This window comes from Telopea speciosissima, unplaced genomic scaffold (genome assembly GCF_018873765.1).
Source record: "Telopea speciosissima isolate NSW1024214 ecotype Mountain lineage unplaced genomic scaffold, Tspe_v1 Tspe_v1.0026, whole genome shotgun sequence".
NCBI classification, from domain to species: Eukaryota; Viridiplantae; Streptophyta; class Magnoliopsida; order Proteales; family Proteaceae; genus Telopea; species Telopea speciosissima.
In genome coordinates, this window is record NW_025317362.1 from 195,256 (window position 1) to 213,426 (window position 18,171).

The following is an 18,171-nucleotide window of genomic DNA, read 5'->3' on the forward strand; positions in this document are numbered from 1 at the left end:
GGACAAAAATGCTCTGTCACGCACTGGACCACCTTCACGCGAACGACAATGGATATCAGATAATCGATCTAAGTGTTAACCCAAACCACAATAGCACCAACATCCCTGTCAACAATTCTCGACTCTCGAGAGGAGAGAGGCAAGAAAGAAATGAAGGCATGACCACTGGGCAGAGAGTAGGCAAACTAACCATGAAAACAAAACCAAGTAGATGAAGGCACGTTGTTCCACTCTTCCTTGATCCTTCCTTCGTTTCCTCTGAGAGAGTGAGAGAGAGAGAGAGAGATTGGGATAATGGAGACGGTAGAGGTAAAGCTTTGAGGGTTTGGCGTGTCCTTGTTTCTACTCTTCTTGATTCCCACTATAGTATTCCTTAATGTCCTTCCAATGAAGCCTTCCTTAGTTTTTCATTTTAAGCGGCCACGCAACACCAAAGCATCATTAATGACCAACCAACCTACTCCCCTCTTCTTCTTCTTCCCTGTACATAAGTAAATGCCTTTCACATAATCGCATCTAACAACTAATAACTGAACCTCAAATACAGAGAAGTACTCAAGAAATCGATAAACAAATTGAATCCGCCATGATCATGAGTAGTAGTAGTAGTAGTTGCAGAAGTGGTTGGGTGGTTTCTCTAATCCTTCTACTTCCGACGGTTTTGTCGACGCTTGCCGCCACCGTCTCCTATGATCACCGTGCGCTGGTGATCGATGGTAATCGGAAGGTTTTGATCTCCGGCTCCATTCACTACCCCCGCAGTACCCCTGAGGTAAACACTAAACTAAACACGACCATGGCTTCTCTTTTTGGCTTTCTGTTCTATTCTGTTAACAAAAAAGCTTTCCCACAGATGTGGCCGGACCTCATTCAGAAATCCAAGGACGGAGGTTTGGATGTCATTGAGACTTACGTTTTCTGGAACTTACACGAACCTGTTCAGAACCAGGTTGGCCCTTTGCTCATCTGTTATCCTCTTCCATTCTCAGTCGAGTGTTGTTACTGTTTTCTTTGAGCTTATTCTCGTCTAATTCTCTCCGCTGTTTGTGACTCATATCTCGATTTGAAGAGAAATGGTTATATCTAATGTTGTGTGCTTGGTTGCTCTTCAGTACGACTTCGAAGGGAGAAAGGATTTGGTCAAGTTCGTGAAAACAGTTGCAGAAGCTGGTCTTTATGTTCATCTACGCATTGGCCCTTACGTCTGCGCTGAGTGGAACTACGGGTGATTTTATGGGTTTTAGGCTATTTACTTAAACTTTGCATTTCCCTGTGTCTGACCGATCCCTACGCTTTTCTTCTAAACCAACCAAGAAATCGTATTTTTCATTTATTTTTGGTGCAGAGGCTTTCCTCTTTGGCTGCATTTCGTTCCTGGAATCAAGTTCCGAACTGACAATGAGCCCTTCAAAGTTTGAACCCTTGCCCTCTATTCCCTTGTGAACAGTGTTCATTTATAAGTTATTGTATTCTCATACGCTTTACATCTTGTGTCACAGACCGAGATGCAGCGGTTCACGGCCAAGATTGTAGATATGATGAAACAGGAGAACCTCTATGCATCCCAAGGCGGACCCATCATCTTGTCCCAGGTTGCTTCTTATTTTTCAATTTTAGTTTCTCTGTAATGCTTATCTGCCGTGGTCTCAGGTGGATGGCATTTGGAGTTATTCTTTCCCTTATGGTCATCGAAGTGATGTACTGTTTTCTATCAGATTGAAAATGAGTATGGAAACGTCGACAGCCGCTATGGTCCTGCTGCCAAATCCTATATCAGTTGGGCGGCAGCCATGGCTACGTCTTTAAATACAGGGGTTCCCTGGGTGATGTGCCAGCAGGCGAATGCTCCTGACCCAGTAGTGAGTTGTATTTTCACTCTTTCATCTAAATTTATTTTTCTGAACAAGTATTATCTGAATCAAAAAGTCAGGGTATAGTTCTTGTTATACCCTTTATGTTACATACTTAAAAGCCCCCATCACTTCCCCACTGATGTTAACAATACTATAGAATCTGACAGATCAACACTTGCAATGGGTTTTACTGTGATCAATTCACACCAAACTCTGACAAGAAGCCCAAGATGTGGACTGAAAATTGGAGCGGTTGGTAAGTTGTTTGCTTGAATGGACTCTTTCATGAAATTTTGCAAGTCCCTCATGTGACCTTTCTAATTATGTGGAGCACTAGGTTTCTTTCCTTTGGTGGTGCTGTGCCATACAGACCAGTGGAGGACCTTGCATTTTCTGTGGCACGCTTTTTCCAACGAGGTGGAACTTTCCAAAATTACTATATGGTAGATTGCGTTTGTATTGGAAATTTTATGTCACCTTAGCCTTTATCCTGAAGTTTTTGGGTGCTTAATCAATTTGGAAATTGCTGTGTTCCTTTATCTTGAACAGTACCATGGTGGGACCAACTTTGGTCGAACTACTGGTGGACCCTTTATTGCCACGAGCTATGATTATGATGCTCCGATTGACGAGTATGGTAAAGTCTATTATCCCTATTTGATTGTCTGTATGTGATATTGTGTGGTTGATAAGGTAAATATTTAGGCTTAGACAGTTCCTGTACTATGAAATGGCACTAGTTTTTGTGTCTTTCATGCTATGTATGGTCTTTAAAGCACTGACAATATTCCTGTGGTTGTCTGGAATTTTCTTTGATAAAAAATTTTAAGCCTGTTGTTTGTAGAACTTTTCATTTTTACACGAATGTTGCAGGTGTTGTTAGACAACCGAAGTGGGGCCACCTCAAAGATTTGCACAAGGCCATCAAACTTTGTGCAGGAGCACTGGTAGCCAATGATCCTACATTCACTTCTCTTGGTCCAAACTTGGAGGTATGGACCTTCCAAAGCATATTCATTTATCTGAACGAGTGATAATGCTTAGTTTCCTCCTCCTTGTTATATAACTTGAATATACTGTATTGTATTTCCTAATTGAGAGGGATGAGATGAATATAGACAAGGTAGCCTAGAGATTGGAGTTTTTGTGCTTGTACATGCATGATGCATCTGCTTATATCCATGTAAACAGAAATTAAAAATTTCACAGCAGTTCCATCACATGCATATTAGTCTGTCGTCAAATGTAGAATAACATAGTTTCTCTGTTCTAATATCTTTGAAAATCCATTGGAGTTGTCAGTATTTAAATAGTCATGGTGAGGGATCTATAGAAAATGCCAGTGTGGAAGGTCAGTGGGATGTGCTGTCTCATGAAGTTTTCCCATTCACATAAAAGGGTTAATCTGCTGCTTGTACTTAACCATTCCATTGACCTACTGTTGTATATGAAGGAACAAAGAGTCACTGAAGATCTATTATGTATCACTGGATTTCACATACTCTGCTGTCTGAAAAATGCCGAAATCATAAGCTTAAGATACTAGGACCAAAATAATATATCTTCTTTCCAGTTAAAAAATGTCACGATATTCTTGGATTTGTGGGTCGACATTGCATGTAAGTACCTTTTTATCCTTTGTTACTTTTTCTATATAACATGGCTATATTCCTATTTCAGGCTCATGTTTATAAAACAGGGTCTGGGTTATGTTCTGCTTTTCTTGCCAATGTGGGTACACAATCTGATGCAACTGTGAATTTCAATGGTAATTCATACCATTTACCTGCATGGTCTGTGAGCATCCTTCCTGACTGCAAGAATGTGGTATTCAATACTGCACAGGTTTGTACTGAAAACAAATTTATAAACATATAGTACTCTTTCTCAGTTTCTCCCCCCCCTCCCTCCAAGCATTAAGCAACATATATTACACTGTATAATCTTTAATTACAAAGATATCCAAGGTTTACAGGCAGGTGCACAAGCTGTTCAGATTTTTTAAGTATCCTCATGCATGGATGCCTTTGCTTACGAACAATAATGACTCTGGTACCATGACGCTACACTCAGAACAGGGTCAATGGCATTAGCAACTAATGTTTGAAGTCTTTTATGCCCTTTTACTATCCATCTTAAACCCAATATCTTTTATTCCCTTTTGAATATACTCTATATGGTGGAGACACATGATGATTATGTGCATCAAGAAGATATTCCATTTGTTGCTTGGCATTTCTTTGCAGCCTCAAATTAAATGATACATGTAGGGGATTTTGATGAGAACTCATCTATTATATTCCGATATTCTATTCTGCTAAGTGGCACACACGCTTATTGCCTTATTCTACACAAAGATCAGTTTGTTTCAGCTAGGATTTATTAATTGGGTTGTTAAATCCCAAAAAGTTTGTGAACTTCCATCACCTGCAACATGTCAAACATGAATGTTTCCGAGTGATAGAGCAACCCACACCCATCTCACTGCTCAAGCTTCAGCCCCATACAAGTACAGTTCGAAATGAAAAGGTACAAGAATGCACTTGATTCCATTATTATGGAATAGCATTTTTGTAATTTTACAAAACTTTACCCTCATTGTGAACCACTTCCCATGCCTGTTTTAAGTAGAAATTGGAATAGTTAAATGAGTGTGAGAGTCCTTTATCACATGGACCCACCCTCATTTATGATCTGTCCATACCCTTCGATTCCAGGGGAACATGACCTTGTGATGAAAACTACGTTCACAAATTGATGCAGTTGCATTAGACATTAATCTCGTATGGATGCTTATGTGTAAGTTTAGAAGGCCCTCAAGGGGCAGTTGGCAGTCTAATGGGCTGAAATTGACCTTTGAGTAGTTTTATTGTAGACTAGGCCTTTTATTTTGTGGATTTCATTGTAACGGGTCTCTTTTATTAGCCCATAAAGTGGGGATAAAGTTGGTACACAGAATTAGTTAAGTGTTTTGAATTAGATTAGAATACTCAATAGCTATATAGAGTTCCGTTTTGAGTTTATTTACTTCATTGCATAGTTCGAGGTCTCGGTCTCAGGCATAGTTTCGGCCAGCCCAAAAACCGAGTTGTCTCTACGAGATACCGAGATCTCGGCCAAGTTTATGCTTTTTTTATTTTATTTTATTTTTTAAAATTTGGCTCCTGGTTTTGGGGTTCTATTGACCTAATTACGTTATGAAGGACAGCTTATTTTAGGGCCCCCTATAAATATAGTGGAACCTTTATTTATTTATTTTTTCAAAAGATCACACTAAAAATGGTAGTTTGACTTAGGGCCCTAGGTTGGTAGTGTACGCAGTATATAAGACTGAATTACTGATATGGCATATTCCATACAATCTTTAGTATTAGAACACATATAATACAAGTAAAACAACTTAAATAAGCAATAGGTATGAAAAGACATCAAATGATAAACCATTTCATAAATCATACATCTAACATTGTTTGTTACATAGAGTCAAATATATTTTGAGTCAACATTTATGATTCAACAATACAAGCCAACAACTACCAAGTTTGCTTTATGCGGACTAGTTGACGAAGTATGCTCGAAGCCAAATGAAGTGGCACCAACAATGCAGCCATTGAAAGAGCTGAAAGGGTCAACACAAGACAAAGACTGCTCTGATGTGGGGCAACAAATAATGGTAAAGGTGGACGAGATGATTAATATGGGTGAAGCAAATACAAACTGTGCTGCAGTGATGTATATCAGACATAGTGAGTTTGTTATTTTCCATATATTTCAAGACAAGGATACGTCATGTCGTCATCAACGTTTAATCTTCTGAATTTGATGTGTGATACTAGTGCAGAGCATGAGGCATTCTCACAAGTTATTTTATTTCTGCCCTTCTAGAAAACTCAAGGGTGAGGTTTTCTCAATACTGGGGGAATTGATGCAGTTGGCATTAATTCTGTATGGATGCCTATGTGTAAGTTTAGAAGGCCCCAGGAGCAGTTGGCAGTATAATGGGCTGAAATTGACCTTTGGATAGTTATTTTGTAGATTGTACCTTTCATGTTTTTATGTTTCATTGTAATGTGCCTAATTTATAAGCCCACAAAGTGAGGATAAAGTTAGTACACGAGATTAGTAGTCAAGTATTTGAGTTATATTAGAATATTCAATTGCTAGATAAAGTTCTGTTTTGAGTTTATTTACTTTATTGTGTGTGAATATTTGTAATACACACCCATCAATTAGAGATGATTTGAGTAAAGAATGAGTTTGTTTTTTTCAAGAGTTTTGGTGCTGTTGAACAGGGCATACGGAATTGGTATTCCAAACCCGATTTCTTTTCTTCTCTTCTTCAATATATTTTCTCTTCCTCCCAAGAAGATCGATCTCATCTCTTTTCCATCCCCTTCCATTGCTCTGATTTTTTCCCTTAACTATGCAATTGTTTCTTTTATCTCATGATCTTATCACAGATTTGATGATTGGGCCTGCTTGAGTCCATAATCTGGATTTTCAGATTGCATTACAAATCCTTGTGAAGTTTATTTTCCCCTTATTAATATTAGTTAATATCTTTAGTCATTCTTTATCTTTGGTGTTGAAGTGGTTCCACTTTCATTGTTATCTCACATAGGTTCCTGCATAAGAATTAAAAATCCTTTCATTTCTTTGTGCTTTAAACTAAGAGATTATTATTATTATTAGCGTAGTTATCCATGTAACAATGGAAGATGATGTTTCCAAAAATCACAAGACAAATCTAAGCCATCCATTTTTACATTTTGTAATTCTAAACCGTCTGTTCCCACTAAGAATTGGGAGAGTACACAGTAATGTCTAGAGTACTGGTACACATGCATGGACATACACAGATGTGTGTAAAAAAAAAGGGGGTATTGAATGAATTAGAAGATGAAATTTGACATGTGGCTAATCTAGACCATGTCCTCTCTATCCAACGGTCAGAATGCAATTATCATCTGTCCACATGACAGAATAGATACTCTGTGACATTTAGAAAAATAACAGACCTTTGTGACAATAATAATTCTCCTTATTATTATTTTCTTTCTTTTCCTTACATTAGCCATCACCCTTATTCCTTCCCACCAACTTTATTTCTTGGAGTTTGATCCCTTAGACATTCTTTTAGTGCAACTTCAGAAGGATGGCATGAAGTGAATACTGTATGGTCCAAGTATTTGTTTTCATATTAATTTGATAATATTATTTAATTCTTATCTTTGGAAGCATGTATTGTATTTGATAGCTGTTGGTTTCCGTTTGCAATTAGCTTAACTGTCTTTATTCTTATTTTTAACCTTTTTCATTTTCAATTTCTTTTAAAATTCATGTATCATTTGCTTTGTTTGTTTACATTTAAAACATTGCAAATTTTACAGTAAATCAAGAAGGTTACACTTGTATAAACCAGATCAATTTTATCAGTGAGATCAAATTAAAAGCTCTAAAGTTTTGATTCTTCGAACATTCTCTAGATAAATGATCTGGCATAAATCCAAGTTAACAACTAACTCCACAGTTTTAGCTACGTTACAACATATATGTAGGTGTAACTAGTAACTCTTTTATGGAAAATATTTTCAATATTTATATTAAAAGAAAACTGAGCCTCCATCTTTGTTTTTCATCAAATATTTTCATTGTAGGGGTAATGCATTCTTTGATATCTTGTGGTGACACCTCTTTTGGATTCAACTCATTCTACGGAACAGTTTCTGTCTCTTCCAGAAGACTCCAGTGGCATATGCACCTTTAAAACTTAAAGTTGATAGAGAAAAAGAAATGTTATTGCATAAGAAAGAAGTACTAAAATAATAAATAAGTTATTTTAAAACTGAGGTAGATGGTTTTATGTAACAGGTTAATTCCCAGGTTGTGAGTCCAAGATTCAAACGTCTTTTCTCAAAGGGTACTATTGATTCTTCTAACACATTCCAATCAGGATGGAGTTGGATCAATGAACCTGTTGGTATCTCAAGTTCAACTGCGGTCATGAAATCTGGATTATTGGAGCAAATAAATACCACAGCTGATTCTAGTGATTACTTGTGGTATTCTTTAAGGTAGACAATATTCGTTCTTTCTTCTTCTATAAGAAATGGCCTTGATGTCTTAATTTACATTTCCTTCTGTGGTTGTGTTTTTCTCCCAGAACTGACATCCAAGGAAATGAACCATTTCTTCAAGATGGGACTCAAGCTGTTCTTCATGTGGAATCACTTGGTCATGCTCTTCATGCATTTATCAATGGGAATCTTGCAGGTGATGTCAAATAAATAATGATGTGAAAATATGGGTTTTTTGACATAAATATGTATGTGGGGATTTAAACTTAATGTTTTCTAACAAGGAACACATATTTTGAAAAGTTTATGTTATCTTTAGAAATCTGTTATATGATCATGAATAAGGTGGTCATAGGCTCCTAATGTTATTTATATTAATTCCATGTGGCACATTTTAAGAGGTTCTCTTTTGTGAAACTGTATCTTATTATTCTGTGTCACATCTCTTTGGAGAATATTTTTTTCCCAGTTATTTTTATGTATAAGGAAATACCTAGGGCACAGGTTCATCCAAGGATTTAAGTATCGATATTGGGTATCATATTGGAGAGATGCAAGATACACTAAAGATACACATGGAAATGATCAATATATGCATGGATGTGCTTATGATGCATATAAAATACAGTTTTGGGGCATAAAACATCTTATTATGTAATAAGTAAATATATATCAGCTTGATGCAAGGATTTGAGTAATTTTTACCTAATCAGTGATGCATAACAGAGGGTGGGCCTTGGTGCAACGGTAATGCTGCTCCTTGTGACCAAGTGGTCACGGGTTCGAGTCTGGAAACAGCCGGACCCCGCAGTGGCGGGAGCCTCTTGCACTAGGTACGTCCTAGTGATGCATAACTGTAGAAAACCTAGGACCTGTAACCAGTAACTTGAGAGAGAAGAAAAGATGAGGAAGAAGAGAGAACTGTTCAACTTATCAGTCTCCCTCATAATGCTTGTATTTATAATCTCAAATTACAATAAAAAGGGGAACTCCTAATCAGATTAGGAATTCCTAATCATGATAGGATTCCAAGTTACAATAGGAAAAGAACTAGAACTAACAACTCAAAACTGAAACTAAAACTAACAACTCACAGTAGAATTAGGACTTGACATAATTAGAAACTAGGACTCCAACTAGGACTAGGAAAATAGAAGATACACATATCAACCAAATCATTGTTCACGTGAACAGTGTCACATGAACAATACTTCAACACTCCCCCTCAAGCTGGATTATACAAATAAGTAAATAAAGAAGATCCAGCTTAAACTAAAAGGAAAAAGAAAAAAAGAACTCCATAATAATGCAAACACTCCCCCTCAAGTTGGCGCATACAAGGTATTAATGCCCAACTTGAACAAAATGAGAAGAAACTAAGTTGCAGCAGAATCCAGCTTGACAGATGAATGTAGCTCCCAAATAAACCTTCAAGAATTTGAAATAATTGATCTTCAAAACCTGGACAGACATGATCAACAAACCGGGATTAGAATTTTTTCCAAAAAAAGGCAGCTTTTAACGATCTTCAATAGCTAAACAGTGATGAATCTCAGGTTGTCATAGTGACATAAAATCTTGAAGTGAAATAACTAGAGCAGCAAGTAGCGAAAACAAACTGAATCAGGCAACGAAAAAAATTGTATCCACCCAATTGAAAGTCCTCAAATAGGCAACAACCAAATATCTTCAATACTTCAATTTCCCCCTTACGGCAAACTCAACCTAATAACAAAGTAGATACCCATTGGCAATGGTGAAAACTCTGATCTTCTATGCTTTGCACCAAGTGTTTCTGCAAGTTCTGCTTCTACAATGTCTGCAGGTATACTGTACATAATCCCCCCCTCACGTGTAGTACACGTGGACATAACAGAGATAATGTAAAAGAAAGGGCAAAAACATAATATTCCAGAATTTTCCAAGAGGTGCTAAGGGTAATTAAAAAGGAAGGAATGGCAAAAATATAATTTACCAGAAGTTTCCAAAGGTGTTATGAGTAAATACCAAAGGTATGGGATATGAAGGGAATTAGAATTATTGAAAGAGAAAGGTGTTGGAAAAAAATGGCATAGCTGTAATTTGGTGGAAATCCACTTTTAAATACAATCCAAGCCAAAGGGCAAACTGGTAATAACCAAAATTTTAAGGGTCAATTGGGTAGTCAAATGGGGGAATGTATGAAAAAGTAATGGCAGTTTGGTAAATAACCAGAATTTTGCAAGGGTCCCTTGGTAAATAAGAAAGTAATGGGTCTTGTAGGGAATTAGATTTATAGATGAGGGACATTCTTGGAAGGAGCAAACTCTTAATGGCAAGATGTAAATAATCATAAGAAGGATGGGTACTAATAAAGGTAGGGTAGTAGGCTAGTAGCATTAATACCTAATAAATTAAAACTTAAAAGGAAAAGGAAAAGGAAACGTGAGGAAGGGGGAGTCAACAAGAGGTAACGTGATATGGGTAGTGACATAAGATGGGGTTAATATGGGAAAATTAGGTTAAAATAAAATAAAATGAATCATAAACAAGGATGTTAACTTCTTCCTTATGACTCAACAGAACCAGCAAATCCAGCGGAAACCCAACATGATTCAGTTAATAGATCTCTCTCTTGCAAGCTTGGTTCAACCTAAAATTTAAGATGTTGTAACGTAATACCAGGGCCTATTGATTCCCACAATATTGAGTCCAGAGAGTAATGATAGAGTTGAAGTGGTGATTCTGAAATCAGCCGTGGTGGTAGTTGCAGCTCAGATCGAAACCAGGGAGAAACCATAAACCAGCAAGTGATCGATGCAGCCAGTTAAAGAAGAACCAGAAAAAAATAGTTCGATATTTGGAGAAATCGATTCAAGAGAGTGAAAACCTTTGATAGATGCTGTCCATGGCTGCTGGAATGAATCTCCAATAAGAACAACCAATCTCCAAGGCAAAAAAAGAGACTTGGTCTTCAAGGGAATAGAGACTCCAAAAAAGGCAGGTGAAGAGGGGCAGCAGCTACCGTAGGAAAAAGAACTTCTTCAAACCATTAATTGATGAAGTTGAGTGTCTCTCTTGATGGTAGAAACTCCAAAAAATTATTGCAGCAGCAAGCAAAGCAGAAAATCGACTCCAGGAGACAGCATATACTCCATCGATCAAACCATCGAAGCAACAAATATCAGAAACCATAACAGGGACCTCAATAATCGAAGAACCAATGAACCCCTCAACATCAAACAGAAGGGGTTTCAACAATATCAAAACCCCATCAACAATCGACTACCATATTCAGCGATGTCAGAACCCCAAAATCGATAGCAGAAATCAGACAATCCACATGGCAGAATAAACACCACGACCAGCAAACCTTCGAATCAAATATGTATGATTCATCATATGAAACCCTAGTTTTTCTTCTTTTATGAACTAGGGTTTCCTTCTTCAAACCAAAAACTTAAAACGACTCTCAAAACGGCTATTATGGAGAGAATCAGTCACTGGTTGCCTAGCTTTGATACCATGTAGAAAACCTAGGACCTGTAACCAGTAACTTGAGAGAGAAGAAAAGATGAGGAAGAAGAGAGAACTGTTCAACTTATCAGTCTCCCTCATAATGCTTGTATTTATAATCTCAAATTACAATAGAAAGGGGAACTCCTAATCAGATTAGGAATTCCTAATCATGATAGGATTCCAAGTTACAATAGGAAAAGAACTAGAACTAACCACTCAAAACTGAAACTAAGACTAACAACTCACAGTAGAATTAGGACTTGACATAATTAGAAACTAGGACTCCAACTAGGACTAGGAAAATAGAAGATACATATATCAACCAAATCACTGTTCAAGTGAACAGTATCACATGAACAGTACTTCAACAAACAAAAAAGAAAAAAGAAAAAAAAGAAGAGAGGTCCAGACGCCAAAAAAAATCAAAAGAGATCTGCAATTTTACCTCTTTTTTGCCCAAATCGGATTCAATCCATGATTTCATGATTTGAACACTGTAAATCCCCAAAACTTGTTAAAATGGTGAACCTTCCAGTCGCTTTTAATGTTAGATGATTCCCCTCAACTCAGATCGAAGAGGGGGGGGGGAATTCCAAGGCCTTCGGTTGCTCTCGGTTTCGTATCCCACTTACGGTTTATGTTTTGCAGGTTTAAAGGAGGGGTATCAAGTGTATCTTAACTGTATCAGATTGTATCGGTCCCGTATCGGACTGTATCAACCCGTATTGGACCATATCAGTCTGCATCTGTATCGAACCGTATTGGTTGGTACAACCTTTTTTTTTTTTTTTGAAAAATAAGTATTGTATCGGTAAGTATGGTATTGTGAACCACTGATCCGATACAATACTCACTGATACTTAAAACCCTGGGTTCATCTCCTATTAATTAGTGCAACATTAAATATAGCTCGTGCGGAGCCACGGAAGGGCCACAAAACATGTACTTAGAACAATAAAAGAGCTTCTGTTCTCTTTTAAAGTCAGAATCCCTCAGACAATTTAGGTTCAAAGAAACATTGCCGATGCAGGCTGAATGCATCAAAAGTCCTATGCACCAAGGGTATTACATTTTTACAAGGATAACTCCTTTCTCACATGAAAAGAAATTTCTCTACAACCTCAACCTGTTTTGATTGTTTCCCTTTGAAAAGATTTAACCATCACAATTTTGAGGCTGTTACACAATTATAACCCCTTTCTCTTAGGCTTCTAGCCTTTTCTCCTGGTTCATGCTTTTCTGCTCTTCCCCACCCCTTAAAAGAAAAAAACGAAAAGAAGATGAATCACAATCCTTTATCAAGTATGATTAAAGAAGAAAAAAGAATCCTTTTTCAACCTAGTTGCCTATCTAAATATATTTAGGTATTGTTCTGGAGGACTTGTGCTTGGATTCAGCAATTCTTTGTTTTAGGCATTTGGTGTTAATGAAGATGATCATCTTTTTGCCTAATTTATTTTAATGGGGAATTCTATAGGGAGCGGGACAGGCAATAGTGGCAATGCAAAGGTCACTTTAGAGAAGCCCATCACACTTGTGCAGGGGAGGAACACCATTGACCTCTTGAGCTTGACAGTGGGACTGCAGGTTTGGGTTTTTCAGATGTTCAGTGAACTTTTAAGAGAATGGATTATGATCTGTCATCATCTTGCATGTTTTTCAAGGCCTATTTTTGTTTTATTTATTTATCATCTCTGTTATCAGCAAACCTGCCATCTATCGGATGAACAACTTCTATCACTCATAAATACTCTAGAAAAGCTATAATTTAATATGAAGTTCTGTATATTTGTTTCAGAACTATGGGGCATTCTTTGACATGGAAGGTGCTGGAATTACTGGTCCAGTCAAGTTGAAAGGCTCTAAAAGTGGTGCTAGTGTTGATCTATCCTCAAGCCAGTGGATATATCAGGTCTATTTCTTTTACAGTCTTCTGTTCCTATGCATACCTATATGTCCACATGTCACCTTTTTGAAAATTGAAGGGCCTACTATGCTTCTAGTTGTACATCAGATGTTTTATTGACCTCCTATGCATCTGAAGTAGAAACTTTTCTATTAAATCTTCTCATGATTCTGCGAGATTGATAATATGAAGAACAGATTCCCTATTCTCAAATACTAAATGAGCAAACAATATTAGTGAAAAGTGTGTTTGCAATTGTTTCTTCTGTGTTTGCTAGATAATTTTTTTTTCCCTTTGAAGCATTGTAAGAAAATTGCTACTCTCTGCTCTCTAATATTCAGTTCTGTGCACAGATTGGACTAAAAGGTGAAGAATTAGGTTTTTCTGGAGGAACTTCTTCACAGTGGATTTCACAATCCAGTTTACCGAAGAACCAGCCCTTAATATGGTACAAGGTATGTCACAGTTCAATTTCTATACCTCTGTTACCTCTGCTATGCTTTTAGTGCCTTTCCTCGATGGCAGTGATCTTTTATTTGTTTTTTTTTTTTGGGGGGGGTGGGGGTGGGTGGGGGGAATATAAGAAGGAAGAAAATTTGTAAATTTCAGTCACTCTCAGCCAATAGGCAACAATTCCTTTACCCTAATAAAAAAGGAACCTAAAGAATTGTCATAATGAACTATGCTGCAATATGTTTCTGTGACTTCAATGTGCAAATGTGCATGTTTATGTGTGTGTTGAGAGAGAGAGAGAGAGAGAGGAAAAAGTGACTTAACTTTGTTGGGTTCAGTCATTTTAATATGCATAGCCTTTTAGAAAGTAGACAACTTTGTTGGGTACAATCAATTTGATCTAAAATGTACAGCCTTAAGGTCCTTGTTATGGTGGCACTTGGACTTGGCACAACATTCCTTGTAACCTGCTGATGTTAACAAAACTAGTTAGAACTTGCCACTTTTTCTATAGTATCACTAATAAGGACAGATGTTCTAAGGTGGCATTAGTTTAACACCCCCTGGGGGTGCATATGGTGTCCAGCCCCTGAGATTTCTAATATTTTGCACATCATCTAATTAAATAAGCACGGCTTAATGTGAAGATCGTTTTCTCTTCTTTTTTCCCCTTTCAACAGAATTTTCAAGTGGCCTTTCAGTGCAAGGTTCCCTGCATCTTTTCTTTTTTGTGGGTGTATGTGTGTGTGTGTGGTTTGGATACCCGACCACTTTCTTTTTTGCTTCTAGCTGCTTCCTTTACCTCTCTATATCACTTTGTTTTCTGTTTTGCATTATTCGCTTTAATTTGCTTACATATTTTATTTATCTATGTTCAAGCCTTGAAGAATCACCATGAGAATATTGATGAGCTCTTTGCCAGAGAATACCATGTGGAATTCTATATATTAATCCTTTATGTTATAATTGGAATTTCAGGTGAATTTTGATGCTCCTGATGGCAATGGCCCAATTGCACTCGACTTCACGGGAATGGGAAAGGGTGAGGCTTGGGTGAATGGGCAGAGCATTGGACGCTATTGGCCAACTAATCTCGCTCCCCAGAGTGGTTGTACTAACTCTTGCAACTACAGAGGGCCTTACAGCTCAAACAAATGCCTCAAGCACTGCGGTGTTGCGTCTCAGAAACTGTAAGAGTTGTGTGGCACCTCTGCGATTTAAAAAATTATTGTAAATTAAATAATCTTGTTTGTGTCTCAGGTATCATGTGCCACGTTCCTGGGTCAAATCAAGTGGCAACATTCTGGTGTTGTTTGAGGAGATGGGTGGGGATCCCACACAGATATCATTTGTGACAAGACAGACAGAAAGTTTGTGCTTGCGCGTTTCACAGTCACACCCACCCCCTGTAGACACATGGAGCTTAGCTCAACCAACAGATAAGAAATCAGGTCCCGTGCTTCAGCTTGAGTGCCCATTTCCTAGTCAGGTTATCTCTTCAATCAAGTTTGCGAGTTTTGGAACTCCTTCAGGGACTTGTGGTAGTTTCAGACATGGTCAGTGCACCAGTGCCAAGTCTCTTGCCATTGTACAGGAGGTATGAACTTTTGCTTATGATCTCACTGATATTCTGTTATGTCTACTTTGATCTTGTCACCATATTATAGTAATATTAATGCTTACGGATGAAAATTTCGACAGGCTTGCATTGGATCAAAAAGTTGCAGCCTTGGAGTATCAATCGACACATTTGGTGATCCATGTGTAGGAGTGACGAAGAGCCTTGCAGTAGAAGCCACTTGTTCATGAAGCATTGTTCTGGGTTTGGGGTGTAAGCAAAGCATAGGCCCCAAGAAGTGTACAATAGAATAAATTTCTTCACTGATAATGAATGTGGAGGGACTCTTTATTCATGAAGAAAAATGGTGGTGGAATCTTCTTTGCTTTCAAGGAGTGGGAGATCCTTCAAAGTACGACTATCGAAAGGCTCTGTTCATCGCATTGCCTGATGAACCTCCTAACTTGCCAGCCTTCGATAACCAATTATAACCAATTATAGGGTCATTCATTAAACTGCCCTTCGTTAAGATATTGAATCTACTAAAAAGTTTATCTTAGATCTGTGAGAAAGCCTCTCAGCATGTCTAGGCACGGAACTGAAGCTTCTTTCCTGGATTGCATGACTTAGCCTGAATGTGTTTGTCCCAGCCTTAAGAATGAAAAGACATGAGATTTGGATTTGTATTTAAGAACAGTAAATGGTTAAATAGCAACACAGCAAGGTAGAACTAAGCAGCGTATAGATCTTCTAATTACTTCCAGGCACATGTTAACCCATCAAGGCTGCATCAGGACATTAGTAAATGAATAACCTGATCAAGTGATCATAATAGGATCCAAACTGTCCAATAATTTTGGATTATCCAAATTTTGGCCATGACTCATGCAGGTGGAAATTCATCAAATTTGAATCTGTGGTATGATTACCAGGGAGCACTTGATGTTGGAAAAGAATTCTGCTTAATGCTTTCCATTAGACACTGAATATTAGATACAACAACCGTTTGGGCGAATTTTGGCAGCCCTTATTCACATATTAATCAGAAAACGTCTATGTAGTTAAAGAATAAAAACCCAGTTTAAGTTTATAATTTATGATGAGGAAGTAGCCTAATGGTGGGAATATGAAGAACAGTTCCCTTTCCCATCAGTACTGAGCCACCTCCTTGATGGCAGTGTTTGCTGTAGAGGGAAGGCTCTTGAACCTGCAAAGCTTGCAGAGTGGTGAAAGGAGGGAGGGAGTGCGGTACTTGTCTTCTCCACCCATCATTGGCATGGGGACACCAATCTTTACAGGGGAGACATAGTCTGGCCTGTAAGTCTGTCCCAATACTCCCTCCACATACTCAGACAGGCTCTTGAATCTGAACTGGGTTTCCAAGTGGGCGAAGGCGTTGTCGGAGGGCAATTGGTAGTTGTGAACCTGATTCTCCTTTGCTCCAATGGGTGTGACCTTCACATCCATTTCCACCAACCCGGCAACTGTCACCCTGACACTGTTGGTTTCATCAGTCCTTTCGATGACGACCTTCCTATCGCCCCCACTGCTACGCCACTCGGCCTCTTCGTCAGTCGGTATCTGGATCCTCTCTCCGTCCCAGTGAACGATAAGGGCTTCGACGTTATCATTCCAATGGGAAACCCGCTTGGCAGCGAGGACAAGTGTGTGGGAATCAAACATGACGGAGAGGGCTTGGACCCAGGTGAAGTCTCGGGTCCTGCCGGTGGGTCGGGATCCGATGAAGTGGGCATTGATCTGAAGATCATTGTCTGAGACAAGGGCGAAGTCGCCACCCGTGGCACCGTGGAAGTAGAACATCACGCCGTCTCCTCCAACAAACCTCGGGTCATAGCAGATGGATCCATATCCATTGCATTTGGGCTTCCTATCTGTCAATAAACATACATATTTTTTTAAGCATCTAAGAAAAAAAATGTCATTAAAGATGAATCATCCTAACAAACTAAAAAAGGGATTAGTAGCAGTAATAGTAGTAGCAGGGGAGGGGGCAGGGGAAATGGATCTTACACTTGCAAGTGGACTCACACTTGCTGCAGTCAATGAAGCATCCCTTCATCTTTTTGTTCTTCTTGGGCTTTCTCTCAAGGCACTGAGAGGGGCATTGCAGAGTCTTAAGATAGCACTTCCCAGCTCCCAAGCAAAGAGCTCGTTCATGCCCATTCTTTCCCTTGGACAATATAGTATAATCTGTGGAATTGTCCTTCTTATTCCCACTGCCTTTGCCATCACCTTCATCATTGCCATTGCCCTTGCTGTTACCTTTACCATCACTTTTACCATTGCTGTTGTCATTACCCTTGCTGTTACCTTTGCCATTGCTTTCAGCAAAGGTGGTTTCCATTGAGATCAACAAAAGAAGAAAACACACGACTAGAAATGAGTCTCTCTTCCCCATCTTTCCTCTTCTTTTCCTCCCCTTTGTTGAGAAAGAATTAATGAACCATAAGAACAGAGATAAGATGGAAAAGCTTAGAGTGGTGAAGGTAGGAGAGCTGAAAGGGGTCTTTATAGAATAGTAATAAAAGGGGGGGGGGGGGGGGCTAATTAAGAAACATGGATTACGGCCTAATCCACGTTCATTTTCCTTCTCTTACAAACAAAGACCTTTGCAATTTGCATGGTCTGGTCCTTCTGTACTCTTACAAACTTTCTCCTAGTTTGGGTTGAGTAGTTGACTAATAGAGAGTAGACTTTCTTGTGTGCCTAAAACTTATATGTGGGTTGGGTAGTTTAAGACTTTTTTTCAAAAGAAAATTAATGGTCATTAAAGAGTATAATTAAGAAGATCTTGGGTAAAGTTGC

General features: G+C 38.4%; 2 protein-coding genes across 2 annotated transcripts; one reads left to right on the forward strand and one right to left on the reverse strand.

Annotated features, from left to right (window-relative positions):
* The first annotated feature begins 564 nt into the window (after positions 1-564).
* On the forward strand, positions 565-15,700 carry LOC122647336 (beta-galactosidase 8). Its single transcript, XM_043840764.1, has 19 exons — positions 565-772; positions 854-949; positions 1,113-1,225; positions 1,346-1,412; positions 1,500-1,592; positions 1,716-1,859; positions 2,021-2,109; positions 2,191-2,296; positions 2,403-2,490; positions 2,727-2,845; positions 3,534-3,698; positions 7,725-7,927; positions 8,017-8,126; positions 12,906-13,015; positions 13,227-13,340; positions 13,688-13,789; positions 14,766-14,977; positions 15,048-15,384; positions 15,489-15,700. Exons 1-19 carry the CDS (start codon positions 587-589, stop codon positions 15,594-15,596), a joined length of 2,562 nt encoding a protein of 853 aa, XP_043696699.1. The 5' UTR covers positions 565-586; the 3' UTR covers positions 15,597-15,700.
* Positions 15,701-16,476: 776 nt separating this feature from the next.
* LOC122647335 lies at positions 16,477-17,710 on the reverse strand. The gene is made up of 2 exons (XM_043840763.1): positions 17,377-17,710; positions 16,477-17,237 (listed from the first exon to the last, which is right to left on the reverse strand). Exons 1-2 carry the CDS (start codon positions 17,708-17,710, stop codon positions 16,495-16,497), a joined length of 1,077 nt encoding a protein of 358 aa, XP_043696698.1. The 3' UTR covers positions 16,477-16,494.
* Positions 17,711-18,171: the final 461 nt, after the last annotated feature.